General features: G+C 32.9%; 1 protein-coding gene across 1 annotated transcript in view; it reads right to left on the reverse strand.

The window, feature by feature from the left end:
• LOC149485732 (uncharacterized) overlaps nt 1-24,163 on the reverse strand; it is an 82,363-nt gene that overhangs the window by 42,899 nt on the left and 15,301 nt on the right. Inside the window, exon 2 of the mRNA XM_089698997.1 lies at nt 7,329-7,465. Within this exon, the coding sequence (XP_089555123.1) occupies nt 7,329-7,465 (137 nt within the window). The remainder of the gene's footprint in view (nt 1-7,328; nt 7,466-24,163) is intronic.

A 24,163-nucleotide genomic window follows, 5' to 3' on the forward strand; every position in this document is an offset into this window, starting at 1 on the left:
CATTTCCACAGGTGTGGAAAGACTCCCATCTTATACCGATTCCAAAAAGAAATAACCCTTCCTCTTTTTCTGACTTTAGACCTATATCCATCCTTCCGTTCCTTTCTAAAGTTCTGGAAAAGATGATACATCACCAATTGCAACTCTTTTTAACCTCTCATAATCTCCTTAATCCTTACCAATCCGGCTTCCGTCCAGGTCATAGTACGGCCACTGCATTAGTCAAAATAACCGATGATATTCGATTGGGGATGGACAATAAAAAGCTTACAGTATTGACTTTGTTGGACTTCAGTAATGCTTTTAAGACCGTAGACCACGACATCCTTCTCAGCTTACTGCGTTCACAAAACATATCCGCACCGGTAATTGGTTGGTTTCATAGCTACCTGAACGGACGACGGCAGCGAATACACATCGATGATGTTATGTCATCATGGTGTGATGTCTCTGTCGGAGTTCCTCAAGGTGGTGTTCTATCTCCGTTGCTGTTCTCAATTTTCATTAATACCATATCTGATACCTTGCTGTCTCTCTACCACATGTATGCGGATGACCTTCAAATTTACACACAATTTACACTTGATGAAATACATCAGGCGATCCATGACACTAATAGAGATCTGAATACTATAGTCGAATGGAGCTACCGTTATGGCTTGCAGGTTAATCCACTTAAGACTCAGGTTATTATCCTTGGCAGTCCATCGTTAATCGCTAGGATTAACTGGGTTAATCTGCCACCCATTATAGTTGATGGTGCAATAATCCCATATAGTGATTCAGTAAAAAATCTAGGTTTGGTATTTGATCAAACCCTATCGTGGAAATATCACATTAAAGAAGTGAGCAAAAGAATGTACGCAGCAGCTGGATCGCTGAGACGATTAAGAAATTTTCTCCCTTTACCTACAAAAATCCTATTAGCTCAGTCCCTACTTCTCCCTATACTAGACTATGCCGATGTAAGCTATGTCAACTTAACAATGGAACAGTTAAATATTCTCGAACGCCTGCAGAACTTCTGCATACGCTTTATATTTGGGCTCCGTAAATTCGATCATGTTTCGGAGTTCCGAAGTAAGCTCAAATGGTTGCCGGTTCGCTTGCGCAGGGATGCACATGCTCTTCAACTACTATACCGAATTTTATTTGATCCCAAAACACCAACATACCTTAAAGAAAGATTTAAGTTTAGAGGCCATTGTAGCGAGGTTCGCTCAACTGAAACGTTGAGGATAATAATGCCTCCACATCGCACACATTTCTATGATGAATCTTTCACTGTGCATGCTACTAAACTGTGGAATTCCCTGCCAGATTCTATCAAAAATGCTCAATCCCTAAATAGTTTTAAAACTATGGTTAAAGCTCATTTCCTTAGTCTTAGCCGAACATAATATTTATTTATATTATATATTTATTATTAATTACTACCTAAGTATTATGTTGTATGGTATATTGTATTACTCTTCCCCTTTCACTATATATTATTGCACTACCCATTTATTTTATATTTATTCCTCTACTGTACCAAAGGTTGTCTGGAAGAAATCGCTCTAAAGCGATAAGACCGCCATTTGTACTTAGTTTAAGCTATCTTTAAGTGTTTGTGTTTCTTTTTTAAGTGCAATAAAGGATTGATAAATAAATAAATAAATAAATAAATAAATAAAATGTCTAGTAGGACAAAGAAGGCTGATCATAATAAAATTGATCAGTGAAAGAAATTATGCATTTGCCCCATAGAAATAGACTACTTATTTTTACTAAATATGTTCTCTAAGGAGACGAACATAGTTCTAGGAATTTCCAAGAGCCCTAGCTTTACAATTACAGAGATTCATAGAATCTTTGAAACATAAAACCAGACTGCTTTGTAATGGGTGACGTCAATTACTTTATTATATTATATTATTTTGAATTCTTATCCCGTTTCTGATTTCGTTGAAACTTGGCTTATTATTAGAACAGCGTTATGGAATTAAAAAATATTTCACATATTCTATCCTAGTTGTGCCGCGCGGTTTCACCCGCATTGCTCCGCTCCTGTTGGTCTTAGCGTGATGATATAATATAGCCTATAATAACCTTCCTCAATAAATGGGCTATCTAACAACAAAATAAATTTCAAATCGGACCAGTAGTTACTGAGATTAGCGCGTTCAAACAAACAAACAAAAAGCTGAAGCTTTATAATATTAATAATAATTATAACATTTTCAGAATAGCGAGTACCTACCTACATATTATGATTTTATCAATAAGTTGATAATAAGATAATTAACAGAATCTTCAAAGCTGTAATTACTAAATCGGTCGTTTTGTTTTTATTTAATAAAAAAAACAATAGATAAAAATTAAAATACTTTATATCGTTTAAGCAATAAAGAATCCGATAATCTTTATTATGTTATAACGTTTCAGTGTCAGTTTTCCTTGAAAGAGATTCATTTTCCAAAATAAAGGCGAAAATACCATCTCAGAAAATATCAAACTGAGCGTAATGCAGCTGTCGACTTTTCTGACTTTCACACCTTTTTTACTTTTTATCATCTTGCTTCGTATTATCTTACAGATTTGAGTATTTTCGATAAGTCTTTAATTTAGGTAACTAGTTGTTTAAATAATAATAAACGTAAGTACGGAACCGCAGTAGATCATATAATAAAGCTACGAAAATTCGTAGAACCTCGTAGAACCAACTTATCTTGACGTAACCTCAAAAACTCCTGCATCGATTTTTATTCTGTTTTCACCAATGTGTAGGGTGATTCTAGGTACATTTTACTATATCATTTGTTAAGATTTAGACACGGACGGGCGTAGAACTATTTATTTTTATTTATTTATGGATGAAGTAAACAATTATCGAGGATTTGCGATATTGTGACGTCAAAATTTGATCGTTTTAGGATACAGTGACCTCCAATCCCTTACATTTAATTCGAGTACGAGCCGGTCGTCCGAATGATTTCACTTTTCATTCAACCTGAAAAGAATCCCGTAGCAACCTCTGTATAGCGACCTCTGTTTACTTTGTACACAAAAACCTATCCACACTGTAGTTTAATAGCTGTTTTTATGATCTTACGGGCAAATCTGTAAGCTATAAAATGCGCTGTTAAATGAACGTTTTATTTACTCGAGTAATGTGTTTGTTGCTATATTATTCTATTACAATATATTTGTTTTCAATTACAAACCCTTATCTAAAAATCACATTTCTATAGATAAATAAAAAATAATAATGGCAGTGTGAAAGTACAAACCGCAAATATAAACAAAATAAAACTAAAATAATTATTTACGAATCACACTGACATTCCAAGCGCGTGAAACTCAGAATCAAACTATAGAATTGAAGTAAAGTTTGATACTTACATGAAAATTGAAAAAAATATAATTGATTTTTGAAATGACAATGTAATCTATACTAATATTATAAAGCTGAAGAGTTTGTTTGTTTGTTTGTATGAACGCGGTAATCTTAGGAACTACTGGTCCGATTTTAAAATTTCTTTCGGTGTTAGATAGCTGATTCATCGAGGAAGACTATAGGCTATATATCATCACGCTAAGACCAACAGGAGCGGAGCCACGCGGGTGAAACCGCGAAGCGCAGCTATAGTAAAATATAAACTCGAGTAAAAAAAGGTCCTTTGAAACTCAGATTATAACTTGACATTACACCCAGCCCAGGAGCCCGAGAATTGTCACGTTATAAGAAGAAGAAGACATAAGTAATGTCCAAATTACATTTTACTACATTTCTATCTAGGTATGACCTGATACACTGCTCTATTTAAAATTTTATCTCAATTTCAAACAATAAAACCAATCGAAAGTGTAGCTTAATTAGTTCAGAGCAACGTTCAACCAAATCCAATATTTGTTTTCGAATTCAATCAATTATAACATTGCCTTGTAACATACTAGTATAATTGAATTTATACTAGTTTCTGTTTATGTAACGTTTCCCTGAGAGACACATATTGATCGTCGGTCATTCCAGATAAATTAAGGTCGGAAACAAAATGGCTATTCTAATTTCTCATGAACCCTTTCTCATTTATTTTCATAGACAGCAAAATTGCTTAAACGCCTATGTACTATGTTATAGCATACGGGCTTGGGGCTGCGGCCCTTGCGTGGTAACCGAGTAAATAGTTGACTGTGTACTTATGCAAACTAACTAGAAGATGAGTTTTAATCCCAGATTCAATCTTTAAGCATAGGCATCTATCTACTTCCTTCCTACCTTCACAAAATTTCTAAAAATAATTTCTAATATTAAATTCTTAAAATAGTAACTATTAAATATTGTGTACATCATTGAAGAAAAATTGAAAACGACCCTCCGTTTATTTGAGGAAGGAAAGTCAAGACAAGTTTTGTTTTCTTGCGAGTGTGTTGATTGTACTGGCACATTATTGTTTTTTTTTTATAATATAAATGGAAGAATTTTTATAATATCTTAATAGAAGAAAAAATTATTGCGGTCACAAAAAGGCAATACAAAAACCAATAAGCGTAAATAGACCAAGGATACTTTTTTTTAATTTTAGAGCCGTTTGTGAACATGAAAGAAAAGCAATTTCAATAGACTTAAAAGATGAATCATTACAAGATGTAAAGATTTTATTTTCCAAACGCCTTCAAACTACAAATTATCAACTAAATATTTATTTCTTTTGTATTCTTAGTTGAAAAAAAGTTAGCCAACTTATATTTTCATTTTATAATTGGTCAATTATTATAAAACGAAAAACTCTCCCCGCTCGTGTTTATTGTGCGTTTATTTTAACTATAGCAATATCACAAGAACTGTATTTATAATTTTTAACCTTTGAAAATATTTCCAAAATTATACATAATTTAAAAACCAACAAGAACTAATCCATGACAGGCCCACATAAATTTCCATCCTAAATATACCCTCCAAATTGTGTTTCCACAATGAAAATGCGCAGCTTGTTCATTTCTAATTTCCATACATATTTTTGTAAATCAAATGTTGTAGGTTATCAATCTCGCAAGCACGACAAATAACAATTAACAACTTATAATAAAAACAATCAACTTTCATAATCTTTAGCGTTATTTATTTTATTTTTCAACCCTTGGTTGCATTACCGATTAAGGAAGCTTGTAAAATCTTATCTAAAATGTTAATATCTCTATTTTAAAGTTTACTACTGAAACTCAGAGGTTCGTATTCTCAAATGTAGTGGGAGAGGGTCTTAACGATCACCTTTGCTATAAAAAGACAATTAAGCGAACATAATGGCCAGAAGCAAGGAACTTGGCTGAGCTTCAAACATTATCTTCGCATCTCTTGAACAAACTTTTAACTTGATAAGGTTATAGTTCATGAATCTAGGTGTTAAAGGGGCTAGGTCAATATAAGAAAAATAGAAGATATATACATAGTAGTACTGGTACTGGTAAAAAAACAAAAATTAAATATCTAATATCTAATATCTAACTCTATATCAACAAGGAACTTGAACTTTGTCTTTCTTGAACCCTCTATAAAAAATAAAATAGATCGAAATAGTTCACTTGAATACGCAGATATAAGTACAGTGTTATATTTGAATGCAGTGTATAAATTTGATAATCTATAATATGTATAAGGTCGCGGCTGAAAACGGCTTATAAATCGATACTGCAGCATTAAATAATACAGTACAATTGAAACAAATTTAGAGACGGTAATATTTCAATTATTGTTTCATATTGGATTTGCAAGAGCCAAGACCTTTATAAAACCGAAAAAGGTAGGCGTGAGTTTAAAATAATATATTTCACTCTAAAAACCAACCTACAATATTCGTCTTTCTTATATTTTTCTTTCTTTTTGCAGCTATTTTAAAATTGTTTGTCTCATTAGCAAAAAATCTGCTTGAATGTAAAAATCTGCAAGAAATAAACAATTTGACTGCATGCAAATTTAGCGTGTGTCACGTTACCTCTTGTGGTAAACTACTTTTTATTTGAAGCGCTACAGCGACGAATTTACATAATCACAAACGAGTTTTTAAACCTTAATCTAGGCAAGGTTTGTTTCAGGGAAATCTATTACATTGTTTGGCTTTGTAGTTTGTTGGAAATTAACTTTAATTTTAGCTTAATAATTAAAGGTCGAGTACCTAATGGTGTAATTAGATGAAGTTGGTATTATGAGGACAATGATAAGAAGAAATGTAGGAGCATGCAAATAACAAGAATTCTTTGAAACCTTTGAAATTAAAGGTATATAAAAAAAAAACTAAATTAACAACAAAAACTTCTAATTCCAAGCTAAAAATATTCATTTTCAATACCTAGGTATTTAAAGTTTTTCCAAGTGTAATTGAAGATTTATAGTTTAAAAGTGCTTATCAATAAATTTCCCTGACTCAGAACTAGCACAAAGAAGAAATTTAATAAAATTTTACCTTCACTCAGACACGTATAAATGAAAAGGGATATAACTTTTCAAATAACTGAGCAGCTCTTGTAATTCTCCATTTTTCGCAATCGCACCAGACTTCTTTTATAACTACGTTTTATATTTCAGACCATTTTTTTAATAAAAAATAATCTATGAATTATTTTCTGGTTTTAGAATAATGCGCATTATATTTTAGTCAGTTTTGCATATGAAACTATCGATTTACATACAACCTTCAATCGTTTTATGGAATATACTCATAAGAATACGCATTCAAACCTACACTGGGATCTAAAATTAAAATTCGAGTAGGTATTTGCCGTGAAAAATAAAGTTCTTCGCGCAGCAGTATGTGATTTTGAGCCTAAACACAATAGCAAAAGGTAGAAATTCCTCATCGTTGACTGTTTTAAATACGAGAGGTCTGACAGATCATTTTTCATATTCCATCCATTCCGCACCCTGAAAAGGCACGTTTTTCTTCATATTTCGCTGCTCGCTTTGACGATTTTTGTTTTCAACGTGGGAAATATTTTATTCGGTCTTTCCATTCATAGCTTTTGATTTACCGCATCATTTATTCACTACGTGTACGGTGTAGGGGATGTGAGCATTTTTATCCGCAAATGTTTATCACGCAGTTTAGTTTTTGTACAGCAATTAGAACTTATGGGTGAACCGAGTTGATTCATGGCTTGATTGGTAATTTATATGTATAGCTTCACAACGTAAGTTTTAAGGTTCCTGCTTAAATTAACATGTGGCTATGTACTAACAATAGCACATATTATGTTATCAGAGTTTATTTTGGCATAGCTATCGTTTTCAGACTTTCAGAGGTAATGTATCACGTGACCTTTTTGATATAGGACAGATATAAAACTCTTACCTGAACAAGATCACCATGTATTCCTCCTGCAGCGGTGATGGTGATCAAGCAGACATAAGGCACCAAATCTTCCCGCGGCCGATGTAATTCAAGCTCGTACGTTCTTCCTATGTCACCGTAGTAGGTTTTATTGCAGCCTGAAAGAGAATATACATTTTAATATAAAGATGATGATTTATGAAATGGACTTTTTGATCGCTTGGAATGAATGTTAAATTTTATTTGTTATATATTTTTTTTAATATTTACACATTGTAAAAATAGAAAGTTTTTATATTCAAAGGTTTGTATTTTTTATTACTTTTGACGATTATAGATTTTACATAACGTGTCCCGAAACACAATGTCTATTTATTTTTGTCGAAATATAGGCAATTTTTTCGTTTGATAAATATCTAACGAGTAAATAAAAATACCAAAAAATAGGTTTGTTTACTACATGGAAGCGAAGTCAGGTGAACTCAACTTTACGTTTAATATTAAAGCCCCTCTTTACATACATTGTTAAATACGATATTAAGGCACACTGTCTCTTTGAAATTCGCAAAGTCTATAAAACTTTCCTCAAAGCTTTCTTCGACTACTAAATTATGCAAGATAAAACACCTTCGACACTTCTCGCCTCACTCAAGCCGAATACAAAGCAGATTCTTCATGAGATTTGAACAAAATGAAAATGTGCGTATATCCCACATTGTGCCCTATACATTTATATTATGAACAACGTAGGAATGTTGTATGGATTTAGTAAAATGTTTATATATGTTCACGTAAACCTTTTGAGCCAATTCTGTAATTTCTTACAGGTAAATTGTAATAACAAGTACACTTCAATCAAAACCATAATCCTATTAAAGACGTCAATTTGTCGTGGAATTCACAAATGTATTTTTCATTGATATTTTTATAAGGAGCTTATATTCTTACCAGAAATATCTATAGCACCTTCCTTAAATACCCAATGTACAAAGAACCATTATATTACAAATTCTCCCTTTTTCCTGTAAAACCGAGAACCACAAGACTAATAAATAATTCGAAACAGTCAACAAGAAAATAAATTTTACAGATCCTTATCCTCCATTTTATTAGACGCATCTAATTGAACTGTTTAAGAATTTATTGTTTCGGTTTTTCTCTTTTCTTAATTCAAAGACAAACAACGATTAAAAATATAAAGTTCCAGTATTCCTGTAGAGAGATAAGTCAACAATTTTTTTTCTACTGTATTGGGATCTATAAGTTTTGTGGGATATAATATTGTTTAATGTAGTTTATAATATACTAGCTTTCCGCCCGCGGCTTCGCCCGTATTTTCAAAGATAAACCCGCATAGTTCCCGTTCCCGTGGGATTTCCGGGATAAAACCTATCCTATGTGTTAATCCAAGTTACCCTCTATATGTGTGCTAAAATTCATTGTAATCGGTTCAGTAGTTTTTGCGTGAAAGAGTAACAAACATCCATACAAACTTTCACATTTATAATATTAATAGGATAGGATTTGCACGCTCAACTACGAGCAGAATGTTTAAGGATCTATATTATCTGAAGGTATCTACAAACATCTTTGTAATTTTACATACTGCAAATAAAGCAATTTGATTTTTTTTAATCTGTTCTTTCTTTTGAATATCTCGTTTTAAAAATCAAATAACTTATTACAAAAAATTATCTATTTCACCAAAAACAAACGCCATGTGAAAATTTATTTTTTCCTGCTATGTACATATTTAATTACATAATATGTTTGTCTATGTCTCCTTTACACACGACAATCGCTCCCTTTTAAACACTTATTTTGTGTATGTTATCTTACCAGTTTATTCTAATTAGGGTCTATATAAAGGAATGTTCACTGATATATACAAAGGTTACTTCACTTTAGGTCTAAATATAAACAAAGGGTCGTACCCATATTCGCCAGAAAATAGCTAGCATTTGTCAGCTCTCTCGCACATTCCACGTGAAGTATTTCTGCACTTCGTCCGTATAAATGGCTTGGATTATAGTTTATATCACTCTTGTAGGAAAATTGCTTGTTTTATACGCATTTATTTTATCTTAAATACACATTTGGCTGAGTTTGTTTGGGAACAAATGAAATGAGGTTGATCGTAATGATTAGGTTAATTATTCTCTTCCATCGTCTTTATTGTGATATATTTTGATTTTCTTTTACTGATTACAATTCAAAATAAAAACCTAGACCGCATCGCCAGAACATTTCTATTAAAACGTATAGTAAAAAGTAACGCCGGAAAGACGTGAGTTAAAACTAGTGTTCGTTATTTATTATGTATTATGTTTTTCTCTAATTAAACTTAACTTACCAATACTCATTACTCATTTAAATATAAAGTAATAAATCAAGAGCAATATCCATTCTACACAAACTTTTACATTCAAAACACATTCACAAACTTTGTGTCACCAAAGAAGACCAAAGTTCGTCAATGCAAGACGACTTGTGTGTGGCAAAGTTCTCTGCAAAGAGCTTTCGACTTGATTGCCCAAACAATAAAATACTCTTGGAACGTGCGACTCGCTTTGGGCTACGTTATGTTGCGTCATCACTACATAGTATAAAACAAAGTCGCTTTCTCTGTCCCTATGTCCCTATTTCCCTATGTCCCTTTGTACGCTTAAATCTTTGAAAATACGCAACAGATTTTGATGCAGTTTTTTTTAATAGATAGAGTGATTCAAGAGGAAGGTTTATATGTATAATAACATCCATTAAATAGTGCAGAAGTACTGTTATTTTTAAGGTTTCTAATGTGATGTCGTAAAAAATTACATTTTTTCCGCTTACATTGCAAACGCAGGCTGAACCCTACGAGTTTTATCAAAATAATGTACTAAGTATTATACACATTGAAAAGGTCTACAGAAAAGTCCGCGATGGCATATGTCTATCTCTTATGGATAACCCACAATAACTTTTTTTTGTCATTTACTTTTTACGACAAATAATGGTTAATTTTCGAAGCGATTTTAACCAATACAGCATTAATCCTTAACCAATTAAATACCTTGAATACATTGTTCATTTAATTAAGATCTATATGGCTCTTTACACCGTATAATTTAAGTGAATATTTTCGAAGATATTACAGATTTAAAAATTGCGGGACGTAGCGTTTGCGGCGGTACCGGCCGGCCGCCCGGCTATATATTTTATACCCGTGCGAAGCCGGAGCGGGCCGCTATGTTTTTATATACAACGTTCACAATTTTTCTGTAGTTTATTTAGTATCAGCATTGCACCCGTGCGAAGCCGGGGCGGGTCGCTAGTAAATATATATTTTATTCGGTATTATTCTTATTACAAAGCGAAATTCATTCGAAAATAGCAGAGTTACAGCATTGAAAAACAATGATTGAGTTTTATAAATCAAAGAAGTACACAATACACATACTTTATTCAGAACGAACTGTGTGATAAGATTTTTTTTAATCTCGCCTAGTGATCAATTTTGTTCTATTCTTAATCATTTAAAAAGTAATTGAATGCTATAAAACTAAAATTTAACTCTTTGATAACTAACGAATTCCAAGAATTTGGTAGTTATTTAGTATTTGTTTTACTTTAAAGCTATAATGTAAGGGTGAGCGACTCAGGTATAATTTCGTTTCGTTCCTTCATACACTGAACAGAAGCTTAGTCCTTTCGCTTTGCAGTAATTTCAAATGAACATTACCGTCATATTTGTGCACTCGTGTACGAGTGTCAAACGATGTGAGCAATGGTAGTCCAAAGAATCTCGCGTATTAAATGATGCTTCTTTTTGTTCATAATTATAATTTCGCTTTAAGATGAAAATTTTAATGTTTTGCTTTATAATACTAAATATTATGTTCAATGATAAAGAATAATAACATTCTTGTATAAACATTAAACATTATCTAAAACTAGCTGTGCCCAGCGGTTTTACGCATGTATATATATGCTCTTATTTCTCAGTATGATAATAATATTATATTATTATTGTACTGGGATCGGCCCATCATCACAGACAGGACTATTCTAGCGAATAGACCTGATATTGTGGTGATGGACCTAGCAACTTCCAGGATTTTCTTGGTAGACATCACTATCCCACATGACGACAATCTTGTTAAGGCCGATTCAGATAAACGGCTCAAATATCTGGATCTGGCGCATGAGGTTGTCGAGATGTGGGGCGGTGTCTCTGCCGAGATAATCCCCATAGTTGTGTCCACCAATGGGCTGGTTCCTACCTCCTTAAAACAATATTTAAGGAGGTTGGATTTACCGGTAAAGCCCATGACAGTGGGGATACAGCGGGCAGTCCTGCTGGACAACGCTCGGATAGTCCGTAGGTTCCTCACTCAGTCGCCCTAGACTCCGGCCGTCTGGCCACTCAGCCGGAGTTGTTCACAACACCGCTGCGAGGCGAGATACTTGCCCCCCCAATTATATAACCTATGTATGGCCTTGCTGGACAATGGACTATCGAACAGTGAAATATTTTTTCAAATCAGACCCGTGGTTCCTGAGATTAGGGGCGTTCAAGCAACAAACTCTTCAGCTTTGTAATATAGCTATGTATAAATACTAAGAATCCTTGTTAAAAAAATAAACATAGAAATGAAAAATAATCACGGTAAATATTAATTTTCGCATCAATGTTATACCACAAAATTCGTATTTAAACAAAACCCCGCTGCCATTTCCATGGTGACATATCACACTAGCGGATTGCGAGCGGTTTCAAAGCGGAGCGGGTGCGCAACGAATACGTTGCGGGCGCGCAACGAACACGCCGCGGTTGCGCAGCGAATTCGTTGCGGACGCGTCATTTTGTATACTCTCGCACAAAAGCCAGCCCTTCCGCCTTGCCTAACTTCCATTCAATATTTCCATCGTTTCTGTAGCACTCAATTTTTTAACCGTACTGTGGAAATGCACTTACTTAACAGTTAACTAAAGATGTAATAACAACTGGAGTTGTTAAAAAAAGGTGCTATAAAATTGAATTACTAGGACTTTTAGAATGTACCATACATTCCAAAAGTATGTAACGACTGACCAGTATAATCTCTCCCATAGCAACGTATGTTATAAAGAGATTTTGTGAACCTAATTATGAGCAAAGTGATAGTGAGTTGCTGGTTGCTTGATAAAATTTTCTATTCACTGCTATTTATCTAATAATAAGATAGCCCTGTTTTAGTTAAGGAGCTTTAACATTTATTTCACTAATGAACTTTCTTAATGAGCAATTAAGTTATCTGATTGCATTTCGACCAAGATTTAATAGATAAAACAATACCCTAAACATTAACATGTTATGAAACTCGTAAAAAATAATGATCTCATAATTATTATACTATCACAAGTTATAAGTAACAACCAGCACGGATTCCATTTTGTTAATGAGTGTACATGACTGCGACGTAAACGTTGCGCATCTGCCACGCGTCCGCAACGAATTCGCTGCGCAACCGCAACGTATTCGTTGCGCACCCGCTCCGCTTTGAAACCGCTCGCAATCCGCTAGTGTGATATGTCACTAAAATTAATAACAAAAGGTTAATGACAAAGTTTATCTCGCACGCTTGTTTTCACAAAGCACGTACAATGCTCCCCGTTTAAACGCAATTATTTTAAACGCACCCATTACCGTATGCTGACTCAGGATATACAAAGTTACAAATTCGGAATATTAAAAAGCTAGGGACAGTGTTTCTTGCTTGATGAATAAAGTATTTAAAGTGGGTAACTAACTCTTGGTTAACAAACGACCTCCTCCTTGGTTGTTGAACGCATGAGTAGAATGAGGCATGAGAGGTCCTGGGTTCGATTCCCAGTGGAGATGAAGAACAAAAATATGTCTCAGTCTATCAGGACACAGAAGGTTGATCAGTGATCACCTACTTGTCCCTAAAGAAAATCGATGAGTGAAACAGATGCATGCATGCATCTGTGCACATGCAAATACATGCATGCACTTGCCCCTTACTAGGGGACACGGGACTTCAATTTTTATGGGTAACTTTTTAGCAATCTGTTTTCATGGTATATTCCTTGTTGAGGAGATCGTCGTATCTGAATTATGTTGAATAGATGTATTGTTTCTGAATAAACGTTGTATTATCTATTTATTTAGTTTTATAGTGTGGTTAGTAAGTGAGAGTTAGTAAAATATCAACATACAATCTTGTTTCATTCATTTTGGTGTCTAAAATATTTTGATTTACATGAAAAGTATTTCTCACCACAGACAACGGACATTTTTATTATACCGATTCGACCAATCCATACTAATATTATAAATGCGAAAGTAACTCTGTCTGTCTGTCTGTCTGTTACTCAATCACGCCTTAACTACTGAACCAATTTGCATGAAATTTAGTATAGAGATATTTTGATACCCGAGAAAGGACATAGGCTACTTTTTATCCCGGAAATCCCACAGGAACGGGAACTATGCGGGTTTTTCTTTGACTGCGCGGGCGAAGCTGCGGGTGGAAAGCTAGTCAGTAATAAAAACGTGCAAATTCTTCTTTCAATTCGATCTCTAGAAACGGAATTTCGCTTCAAGTTAAATTATTATTTTAACATTTAGCGAGCGTGAGGTGAACAACTCATTAAACAATATTCATCAACAACTTTTCGTTGTTTTACGGCTCTCTACAACTCATTGTGATAATTACGCGGTGGTATATTTATTAACTTTTACGTTATTGTTCTTATAATTATTATTTGTGTTCATGTCGCGGATTTATAAATGTTAAAATGTAAATTATGGAAATGACACGACACATGTGTGGAAAAAGGAGGAAAGAAAATATGTTATTTTTTACGTAATAACATGAATCAGCGTTAGAAAACATTTTCAGTCTAGATAAAAGTATATTTTGTAAGTTTCATATGCGCTATTTTATACAGCAACTAGATTTCCGCCCGCGGCTTCGCGAGCTTTGTCAAAAACCTAATAAATTATATACTAAAACCTTCCTCTTGAATCACTCTATTTATTACAAAAAACTGCATCAAAATCCGTTGCGTAGTTTTAAAGATTTAAGCATACATAGGGACATAGGGACAGAGAAAGCGACTTTGTTTTATACTATGTAGTGACCATAGGTAGTGACAGTGAATAATGGAGCCAAGTGCTGACTGATTACTGTAATATTAAAATATACCTTATTGTTAAAATAATTTGCAAGACCATAATAATATACTCATTGTTGCCATAAAAAAGTATGTACGAGCGAGCTTTTCACAAGGACTTTCTACAAAAATTGCGACATAAATATAGCAAGCGAACCCTTATCCGTCGTTCAATAAATACACACTTATGCGATACACTCGCTGTAAATATCGATGAAAACGACGGAAAATATTGAAAATATATGTTTACATAGGATCATGTTGAAAAACTATTAGGCCCTGTCCATAATATAGTACAAACAACAACAAACAGCGCGGCAACGTATTTGTTGTTTTAAAGCGAATCCACAAACAATGGAGGGTACTTTCGAAACTCATGTCTGAAAGCTCTCTCCTTGATTGCAATAATGTACCGTGATTTCTGATACTTGGCCATCGGTTACATTGTATGGGTATTGTGCGATGGGGAACGCATCTGGAGGGAAATGCATTGCGTATTTGTGATTTTTCATGAGTGTGATGTTCGTTATTAAGAAAATCTTTGTAGAATTAATTTTATCTTTACTTCATAATATGCCACAAAGAACAAGGTATCCAATTGTAATTACAATTAATGTGAACTTCACTTAATGAAGTGAAATAACTTAATAAAGTATTCTGGGAAAACAAAGAAAGATGATTGATTGATTAAAATAAGTTCATTGATTAAATAACACATCAAATAAGAATAAAATCTTAATATCTAGAATATTCTTGTAAACTCAATCACACGCACTTCAACGTGCTGCATCATGCTTAACACAAATCGGAGTTGGTGTCGCACGCAATTCTTGGCGCGCCAAGAGCCCTTGAGTTGATGCATTTTGGTTCTCGGAAAAAAATTGTTGCTCCCGTTTCTATCGTGTTTTTGTGCCAGTGCTACGGCCCTTCTATCGAGTGTAGTTTTGCACAATGAGCACTCCCAGTTTTTGTTTCCATTTGGGTTATTTTTTAGTTTGAATCGGACGTTGATATTTAATGGGAACAGTGGAAACGAAGATTGCTTTTTTAGGTTAGGATGGCAAAAAGGCTTTGATGTTGTTTGACACAGCCCATTCAGGTGGATTTGAAAACATTTGAATACGGGATGTTTAAGAAAATTTTAGTTCACGTTGCATTTGACTGTTTTTAGTTAATGAATAGAATATTCGTTTGAAATGTTGTTATACAAAAACGTAATTTCTCTAAAACCATTATATACTGAACAATATACCTGAATTTAATCTAATTTATATAGAGATATGAAAAAAAGAAAGCCCAGGGAGGGCCTATTTTTAAATATTTGTTTACATTGACTATCGTCTAACAGTTAGACCTATATTTTATATTGCAATCCACTTCAATACCAAAGAAGTTATATCACTAGAATTTCAGCGAATTGACCCTATTTTGGAAGCAGAATGAACAGCACTATGGCCTGTCAAACAGCAACTATTGTGTTTGATTGTTAGTCAGTAAACATCGCTCTCAGAGCCTGAACAAAGCAATATTAATTACTGTATTTTTGACCTCTTTACAGCTGTAACGATTCACTTTGCCCACCCTTTGTTATGTAAATCTGAATAATGTCCATGAAATTCAAATTTAATTTCATATTTTGAAATTAATCACATTCAGAAATAAGCCGATTCTATGATTTTGGTAGTCAGGGATAATTTTAGGTATCTATTGAATTTGATTTTTTTTTAGGATAAGTACCCACTTGATTAATAATCTAATGGAAAAATAAATATTTTTAGGTACATCGAAAGTAATATTAACGCTACGGCATTTTCGATGAAGCTATTACATTATCAGATGGATTTTAATAAAAATTAATCACAAATATATTACTTAACAGGATTATTTTACATTTGGTACTAAAACTGATGAGTAGCTACTATACTTAAAGGCAATAGAGAAATAAAAAGTATATAAGTAAATTGTATTTACATTCGTCCCTGACCTGACACAAAATTTGAATTTAAAATATATTATGATAAACGAGGACAGGATTCGAGCGCGTCACGTGTTTGTTTACGGAAAATTGAGTATACAATTTAATCCACTAGCGTTCTCCTTTTACAGTGGGGATTATAGTTCGGTTTTGGGTTACCCATATCTATGTATTGTTTACTATACGAACATATGTATCGACATCTTTACATAGTAATATATCTATATACATATATACTAGCGGTCCGCCCCGGCTTCTCCCGAGGTACATATGAAAAATAGATGTTGGCCGATTCTCAGACTTACCCGATATGCACAGAAAATTTCATGAGAATCGGTCCACCCGTTTCGGAGGAGTATGCAGACTAACATTGTGACACGAGAATTTTATATATAAGATAAAACTCAAAGGTGACTGATATAGTGATCTATCAACGCACAGCCCAAACCACTGGACGTATCGGGCTGAAATTTGGCATGCAGGTGTTAGGATGTAGGCATCCGCTAAGAAAGGATTTCCCGAAATTCTTGCGGGAACGGGGAAAAACGAGGATGCACGTACAAAGTCGTGGGCGGAAGCTAGTTACCATATAAAGATGCTTATTTTAACGAGGTGACACTTCTCGTAACATCTATAGGACTATCTGTTTTAAATTGAACGATTGGAGAGATGTATTAAAGAACAACTTTAAAGCTCTTATTAGATATTATTAAGTTTTTTATTACTTACATACCATGTACTTACACGGCATGTGAGTAATAAAAAACATAAATTCTTTTTTATTAGCAATCCTTTCATATATATTCTTTAGCAAATTAAATAAACATAAAGCCTATAAAATTCTGATCCCAGAGAAAATACAGAATAGACGTAAATATTATTACATTCTGTATGATATTATGTTTAAGTTACATAATTTGTTTCTAGAATATAATAGAATAGAAACAATATAAAAAAATAAACATAAAACTCCGATCAAACACAACAATATTTTACGTAAAGCCAGAGCAATATACCGCCTTTTGGTGCAATTAAGAAAAGCTTTTAGGATAACGGCTACTTTCAATGGCAATACTACATTTCTAGTTAAGTACACAAATACTTTTGCAAATGCTGTATAAACTATGGAATACATAAACAATACATATTGTTTATAAGAAAAAAATAATGGAGGAATTTTTTTTTTCAATAGATAACACTGGTCAACAATGATTTTGTTGCCCTGGATGTGAAAGTGGTTTCCAATAATGTAATGCATATTATATATAAAACTATTAATGGTTTTGGTAGATTGGCTCTAGTTTTTTTTTAATCCTAATTTTCTTATTAGACTCTAAAACGCAGCATGAAATAGATGATATATTTTTTTTAACATCATTTATTTATTACAAAGTTTTACTTATTGTTTTATTTTAGTATTTAATTAATTCAAATGGATATAAAAATAGAGAAAAATCATTAAAACTTATGAAATAGTACAAGGAAATAGATTTTATAAGCTTCTCTTCTTAGTTAATTTTGGGACAATAGTTTTGTTATGGGCCATCAGTAATCTGCCATCATGTGACGATCCCATATACCCTGATACCTTTATTCCATAATTTTTACTTCTTTTTCGATGCGTTCTTCCTGTTTCTCACAGAAATTTCGCAGATTTACTGGATATCTATCCAGGAGACTGTGGGGAAAGTGTAGCTTTATGTTCATATTTGCTCATAAAATAATGAAGTTTTTTAACAACTGTTGTGCAATTTCTTTATAATTTGGTGTTTTAAATTTACCTTAAATAACCAATACTATATCTTTCCATAATTTACATTCAGCATCAGTTATAAAATTTTGTTAAATTTTCATCTTTTATCAATTTTCGACACGCCCGTCCTGCAGGGCCGCCTTTTATTCTTCTTATACTTCTAGATTCCCTCAAAGGCCTAAATTCTCATATTTATTAATTATTCCTAGTGAATTTGCTTTGTCTAATTCTATTAATAAAAACATCAAGGGAATTTCGTATACCTATCCACTTTGCTGACCAAGTGCTACTGGGTTTCTTCAACTCAATACAAACCGAACATTGTTGTTCATAAAAATGATTTTTTTTACAGAAACCATATTATTCTGATATTCTACAGTCAGTTTTATAGAATAGGGTTATGTCTGAGCGAATAAATGTGCAGAAAACGTAATTCACAAAAAAAAAAAAACACTTGTTAGTAACCCGTATTTTGAAGGGCCGTAAGAAATTTTAATACCTATATGAAAATCCAAATTAAAAAAAAACTAGAGCCAATTAAATAATTTTAATGATTACATCTGCAAACTGGGTACTTGAAATATATAAATCTGTAGAAATATCCAGGGCAACAAAAAAAAAATTGTTTTTTTGTTGAGCTGTGTAATCACAAAAACGCTTAAAATATTTTTGAGACAGAGGATGAGGATAGTTGTTTTTAAGAGGATGTCGACAGTGCCATTTTTTTATGATTAAAACAAGGAAAATTTTCAGTCTCAGATAGTGTAAAATTTACTTCCAATCCAGATTTAAAAAAAAATAAAGTAAATCTGCTAAGCGCACATAGAGTACTAAACCCTAATACTTTATTCAATAACGCTCTTGTGTACAATCCAAAATCTATAACAAAAATCGCAAATCGCTAATTAAATTCCCGAATAGCAACTTAGATAGGAATTTGCAAATCTGACAAATTGGTTCCCTAACCGCAAACTGAGTGTTGTAAAATGCAAATAGATTAACGCCTGACCCTCGGACACTGTCAATAGATAGCCAGTCAAAATGTTTGTGGATTTCGGTATCGGTTATTGATGAAATTTTCAGTCATTTATTCAACTTCATTCATATATTTAATACTCTTTATTGTACACAGCCTTGCGGTTTTACCCGCATTGCTCCGCTCCTGTTGTTCTTAGCGTGATGATATAATATAGCCTATAAGGCTATATATAGCCTTCCTCTATAATTAATGGGATATCTAACGCTGAAATAATTTTTCAAATCGGACCTGCAGTTCCTGAGATTAGCGCGTTCAAACAAACAAACTCTTCAGCAGTATAAAGAGCGGCTTTATCGCACGTGACCGATTCTTCCAAGCAACTCGACGTACATAGAAAGAAAGAATAAACATAGCATTATACATATAGAAGGAATATCAACCTATATTTAATATTACAACAACAAAAATTATTATGAAGGAAAACTTAAATTTATATTGATTTTAAAAATTGCTTTGAATGAACTGTATTAATTTTATCGAATTCCATATGAACTAAAGATATTCCGTCCTTTCCAACAAATGTTACTGATAACAAAGATCAGACAAAGGCGAAGATAGTTGAATAGAAAACTTATTTGAAAGGGACCAACTGTGTATTGTCTTTGAACGCTACAATGGTTATTGGGACCATTTGGTAAACTTAATAATTCTGTATCTAGATAAAAATATATTATATTCTCTTTTGGACTTTGAATTTGAATCAATTACTAGCTGTGCCCCGCGATTTTACCTACATTGCTTCGCTTTATTTGTGTTAGTGAGTTAATATTTAAAAAGTATTTTTCAAATCGGACCCTTACTTACTGAAATACGCGTTCAACCAAACGAGCAAACTCTTCAGCTTTATAATATCAGTAAAGATGACATTTTAAAGGAAATTTTGCAAACTTTAAGGACCGACAAAAATGTAGAAAGAGCGTTAGATGTGCTGACCCCAAATAAATGGGACTAAGGCAAGGAAGATTATGATAAGGACACATACAAATTCATCAGACTTCCATCGAAATTAAATCCAAGTACAATCAATAAAATACTGAATATAAAAGCAGGCAATAAATTTGAAGTGATTGAAGATGAAGGTATAATTTTCATTTCAAGTGCTCAAAATAAAGTTATGAAACGTTCCCCAAATTGTTGTTCATAAAACAACTCAAAACTTCTCGTGTTTCTTGTAACCGTGAATTATATTACTCCTCTTTATTTTTTATGTGTAAGGGATCTTTTACAATTTCAATTTAACTTGTAATAAGTTATTTAACTTGTTGAAACTGAACAAGCATATTTGAGATTGTGAGAACTTTTATGTTATCTGTATACCTACTTATTGTAATTAATAAAATAATGAGGCACGGAGTGAAATAATATTAGACTTCAGGCACAGCTTCTGGCTTCAGTCCGTCTGCCATTATTCTTGTAAGATACGAGTGAAGTGAAATTATTTTAAAGTGAAGTCCCATGTCCCCTAGTGGGGTAAGGGGCAGATGCATTATACATTTGTTTCACTGATCGATTTTCTTCAGGGACAAATAGGTGATCAGCCTTCTGTGTCCTACCAGACCGAGACATTTTTTTTTCTTCGTCTCCACCGGGAATCGAACCCAGGATCCCTCGGTGCTACGCTCACGCGTCAACCACTGTACCAAGGAGGCGAAAATTATTTTACATAGTTAAAATATAATATGTATATTCAATAGGTATGTGGAATGATATTCAACCTCACATTTTATCTTTACTGAGCATATTTATTATTAACATATACCATAACCTTAACATATTTTAATGTAGGTTAATTTTAAAAGCTCCATTTTAAATTTTCTAAGCAGAGATACGTTTTATATTTATACGTACAAAAGTGGAGCACATGCATTGTTTTTTCTCTACAAGCTTCGGAATTTTCTATTAAAATTCTCCATATTCGTTTTCTTTTTTGGTTCATGAGCTATTTTAATTTAATCTACTCAAAGACTTTTCTCAATACTCTAACCTATCGTCCGGGGACACTGCAAATGGTAAAATATTTACGAGATAAAAAATTAATTAATACCATCTATACAACATAAATAATATCATATCTTAATCTTAATACTATTATAAAGGCGAAAGTTTGTATGGATGTTTGTTACTCTTTCACGTAAAAACTACTGAACCGATTACAATGAAATTTAGCACACATATAGAGGGTAACTTGGATTAACACACAGGATAGGTTTTATTCCGGAAATCCCACGGGAACAGGAACTATGCGGGTTTTCCTTTGAAAACGCGGGCGAAGCCGCGAGCGGAAATCTAGTTGTATTATAAAGCTGAAGAGTTTTTTTGTTTGAATGTTTGATTGCTTGAACTAGCTAATCTCCGGAACCACGGGTCCAATTTGAAAACTTATTTCAGTGTACGATAGACCATTTTACGGTTAAGGCTTATGGGCTCTTATATCACCACGCAAAGACTAATAGGACCGGATAATTTCAAGTAAAATCACGTGGACAGCATCTGCTATTAAAATAGATCAATTCATAAAATGTATAGTAAAATGTTCATTTACATTATTCTTACCAGTATTTGCTTAAACGTTTCGATCGTTTATGATTTAAATTTCAAATATAAAAGTCGCAAATTACCGTCCAGCTAAAGTAGTCGGCAAATTAGCGTTTTACATTAACACTAGAAAAACCCGCATAATTCCCGTTCCTGTGGGATTTCCTTGATAAAAAGTAGCCTATATCTTATTCTGGTTCTTCAGCTATCTACTTACCCTTCATTGTAATCGGTTCAATAGTATTTGCGTGAAAAAGTAAGAAACATTTATACATCCAAACTTACAAACTTTCGTATTTATAATATTAGTAGGATTCTGTGTCACCCCGTTATATTATTGCTTTCGTATACCTCGTTAAGTATTTATACTTACCTCCAAGGAAAATGCTCTTTAATATTCTCTACATGCCAAGAAGATATTCAATTGTTGGCAAGGATTTGTTCGTTGTTGGTTTAGGAGTGCAGCATTGCGGTAGCCTGCATTAGGATAATCGCGGTTTCTGTAAATGCTCACGACTGTATACAAATTTCAATTTTCGAGACAATTTCGTAGCACGAAATAGTCTTTGATTGGAATTTGTTACTGTATTTTCGTCTATGTTTACATACTTCTATTGGAAAAGCTATTTAAAAAAAAACTTTACTCATTTTATATCACGCTTAACAGAAGGTACATTACAGTTTTAGTCATGTTGAATTGAGTGTATATTAGTTTTGGCGGGATAAGCGCAGTTGTTACTGACCTGGATTAATGCGTCCAATATAAAATGATCCCACTACACGCTATATTGTTAACAAATAATAACAGTAAATGTTAACAAATAATGACAATCTTAGGTTAAGATATTATATTTTTATAGTTTACAATTCCATCTAGTTCTAATTTAAAGAGATTCGAATAAGTAGCGTGACTGTATAGAACAAAGTGTGTAATATGGAGATTTAGCTTTTTCCTACACTGTAGGTACAAAAAGTAACTATCCATTAGTCAACACGAAGTAACATATTCTTACAACTTACACTGATCTAGATACAGTAATTGGATCTTTGCGGTCTGGTTGACCGTTTAAATGAGGTATAGTAGAACAGAACCGTATCCTTTTCACGTTAAAGTCTATATTTGAATACAAAACCACATTATTTATTTTTTACTTAGAGTATTTATGCAAATCCTGTTGAAGCTAAATTATTCATAGGAATTTTAAAAACGTTCGTAGAGGTAGATCTTGGCATGCAATTTTTGCAATCTCGTTTGCTGGCGTTATCCTGATGAATAAATATGGTATTTTATTAACTCAGGCCCCGGAATCACAGACACAATAGAAAATCTATTGTGTCGTGGCCCGATCGGGCCGTTCAGTATTGTTATTTTTTAAGATTTGTAGAAATACTTGCATTTAGACATGTTTAAATATTAGTCTCAGCTCTTTATTTTTTTTCTCACAATAATTATTACAAGTGAGAGACATTCTTATATTGTACATTCTAATACTTGGAATTTAATAGCACACGTTTCTCATATGTGGCTTTGAATAAGAATATTCTTTCTATAAAATAGAGAACTAGTAATATCTGAATGCATTTTATAACGATAAAATTCCTATATTTTTTCATTATTCTCTTAAGACTCGAAGAAAAGTGTTTTCTGAGTAATTTTTTATTCACGTGCAGTGATGAAATATTATTCAACTTTATATCTTCAAGATTTCATATACAGCCCTATTCAGGTTACACTTGGCCTATTCTGAATGTAAAAAATATTATAAGTCAAGTAAATCCGAGAAACTACAATTTTTTCGGATTTTATTCAGCTATTCAAAAGGTAATGAATTAATTATTTTCCTTGCGTAGGCATATACTGTATATTTTCTATGATGTCGTTTATATTATTTCATATCCTGAAAGACCCTGATGTGCAAATGTTACGAAATATTTAATAATATGGGTTGTTTTGATTGGCCAACGATCTTTAGCGATTATGATGGTGGGTTCGATATAATTTTAAAAATAAGTAAGAAAAACTAGTCGTAGAAATGAATAAATAGGTAAAGTTCTCATCGGAAAGCGAGACTAGTAAAAAAAATGCAAATAATATAACCTTAATTAAAGAGGCTTCATAGTTGTGAAAGTTGGTCAATTAAATCCAATATCATAGATAAATGAAAGAGCATTCACTATTACTGCTATTATAAAATGAGTATAAAAGATATTCCACGCTTCAATTGATTAAAATCCGTTTTAATCATGAGGTTTCTCAATCATAAAAAATAATCTTTAAGCTGGTGCAGTCCAGGTATTAAATATCGAGATTTAGATGAAATTCAGTCATTTCTATTTATTTCATCATTATAAACGGCTGACCTACATTTGAAGTCACTAGATCTAGTTTC

Source organism: Colias philodice, chromosome 9, assembly GCF_061535455.1.
Source record: "Colias philodice isolate Cphi_HAF_F1 chromosome 9, ilColPhil1 Martin Lab GWU primary, whole genome shotgun sequence".
NCBI classification, from domain to species: Eukaryota; Metazoa; Arthropoda; class Insecta; order Lepidoptera; family Pieridae; genus Colias; species Colias philodice.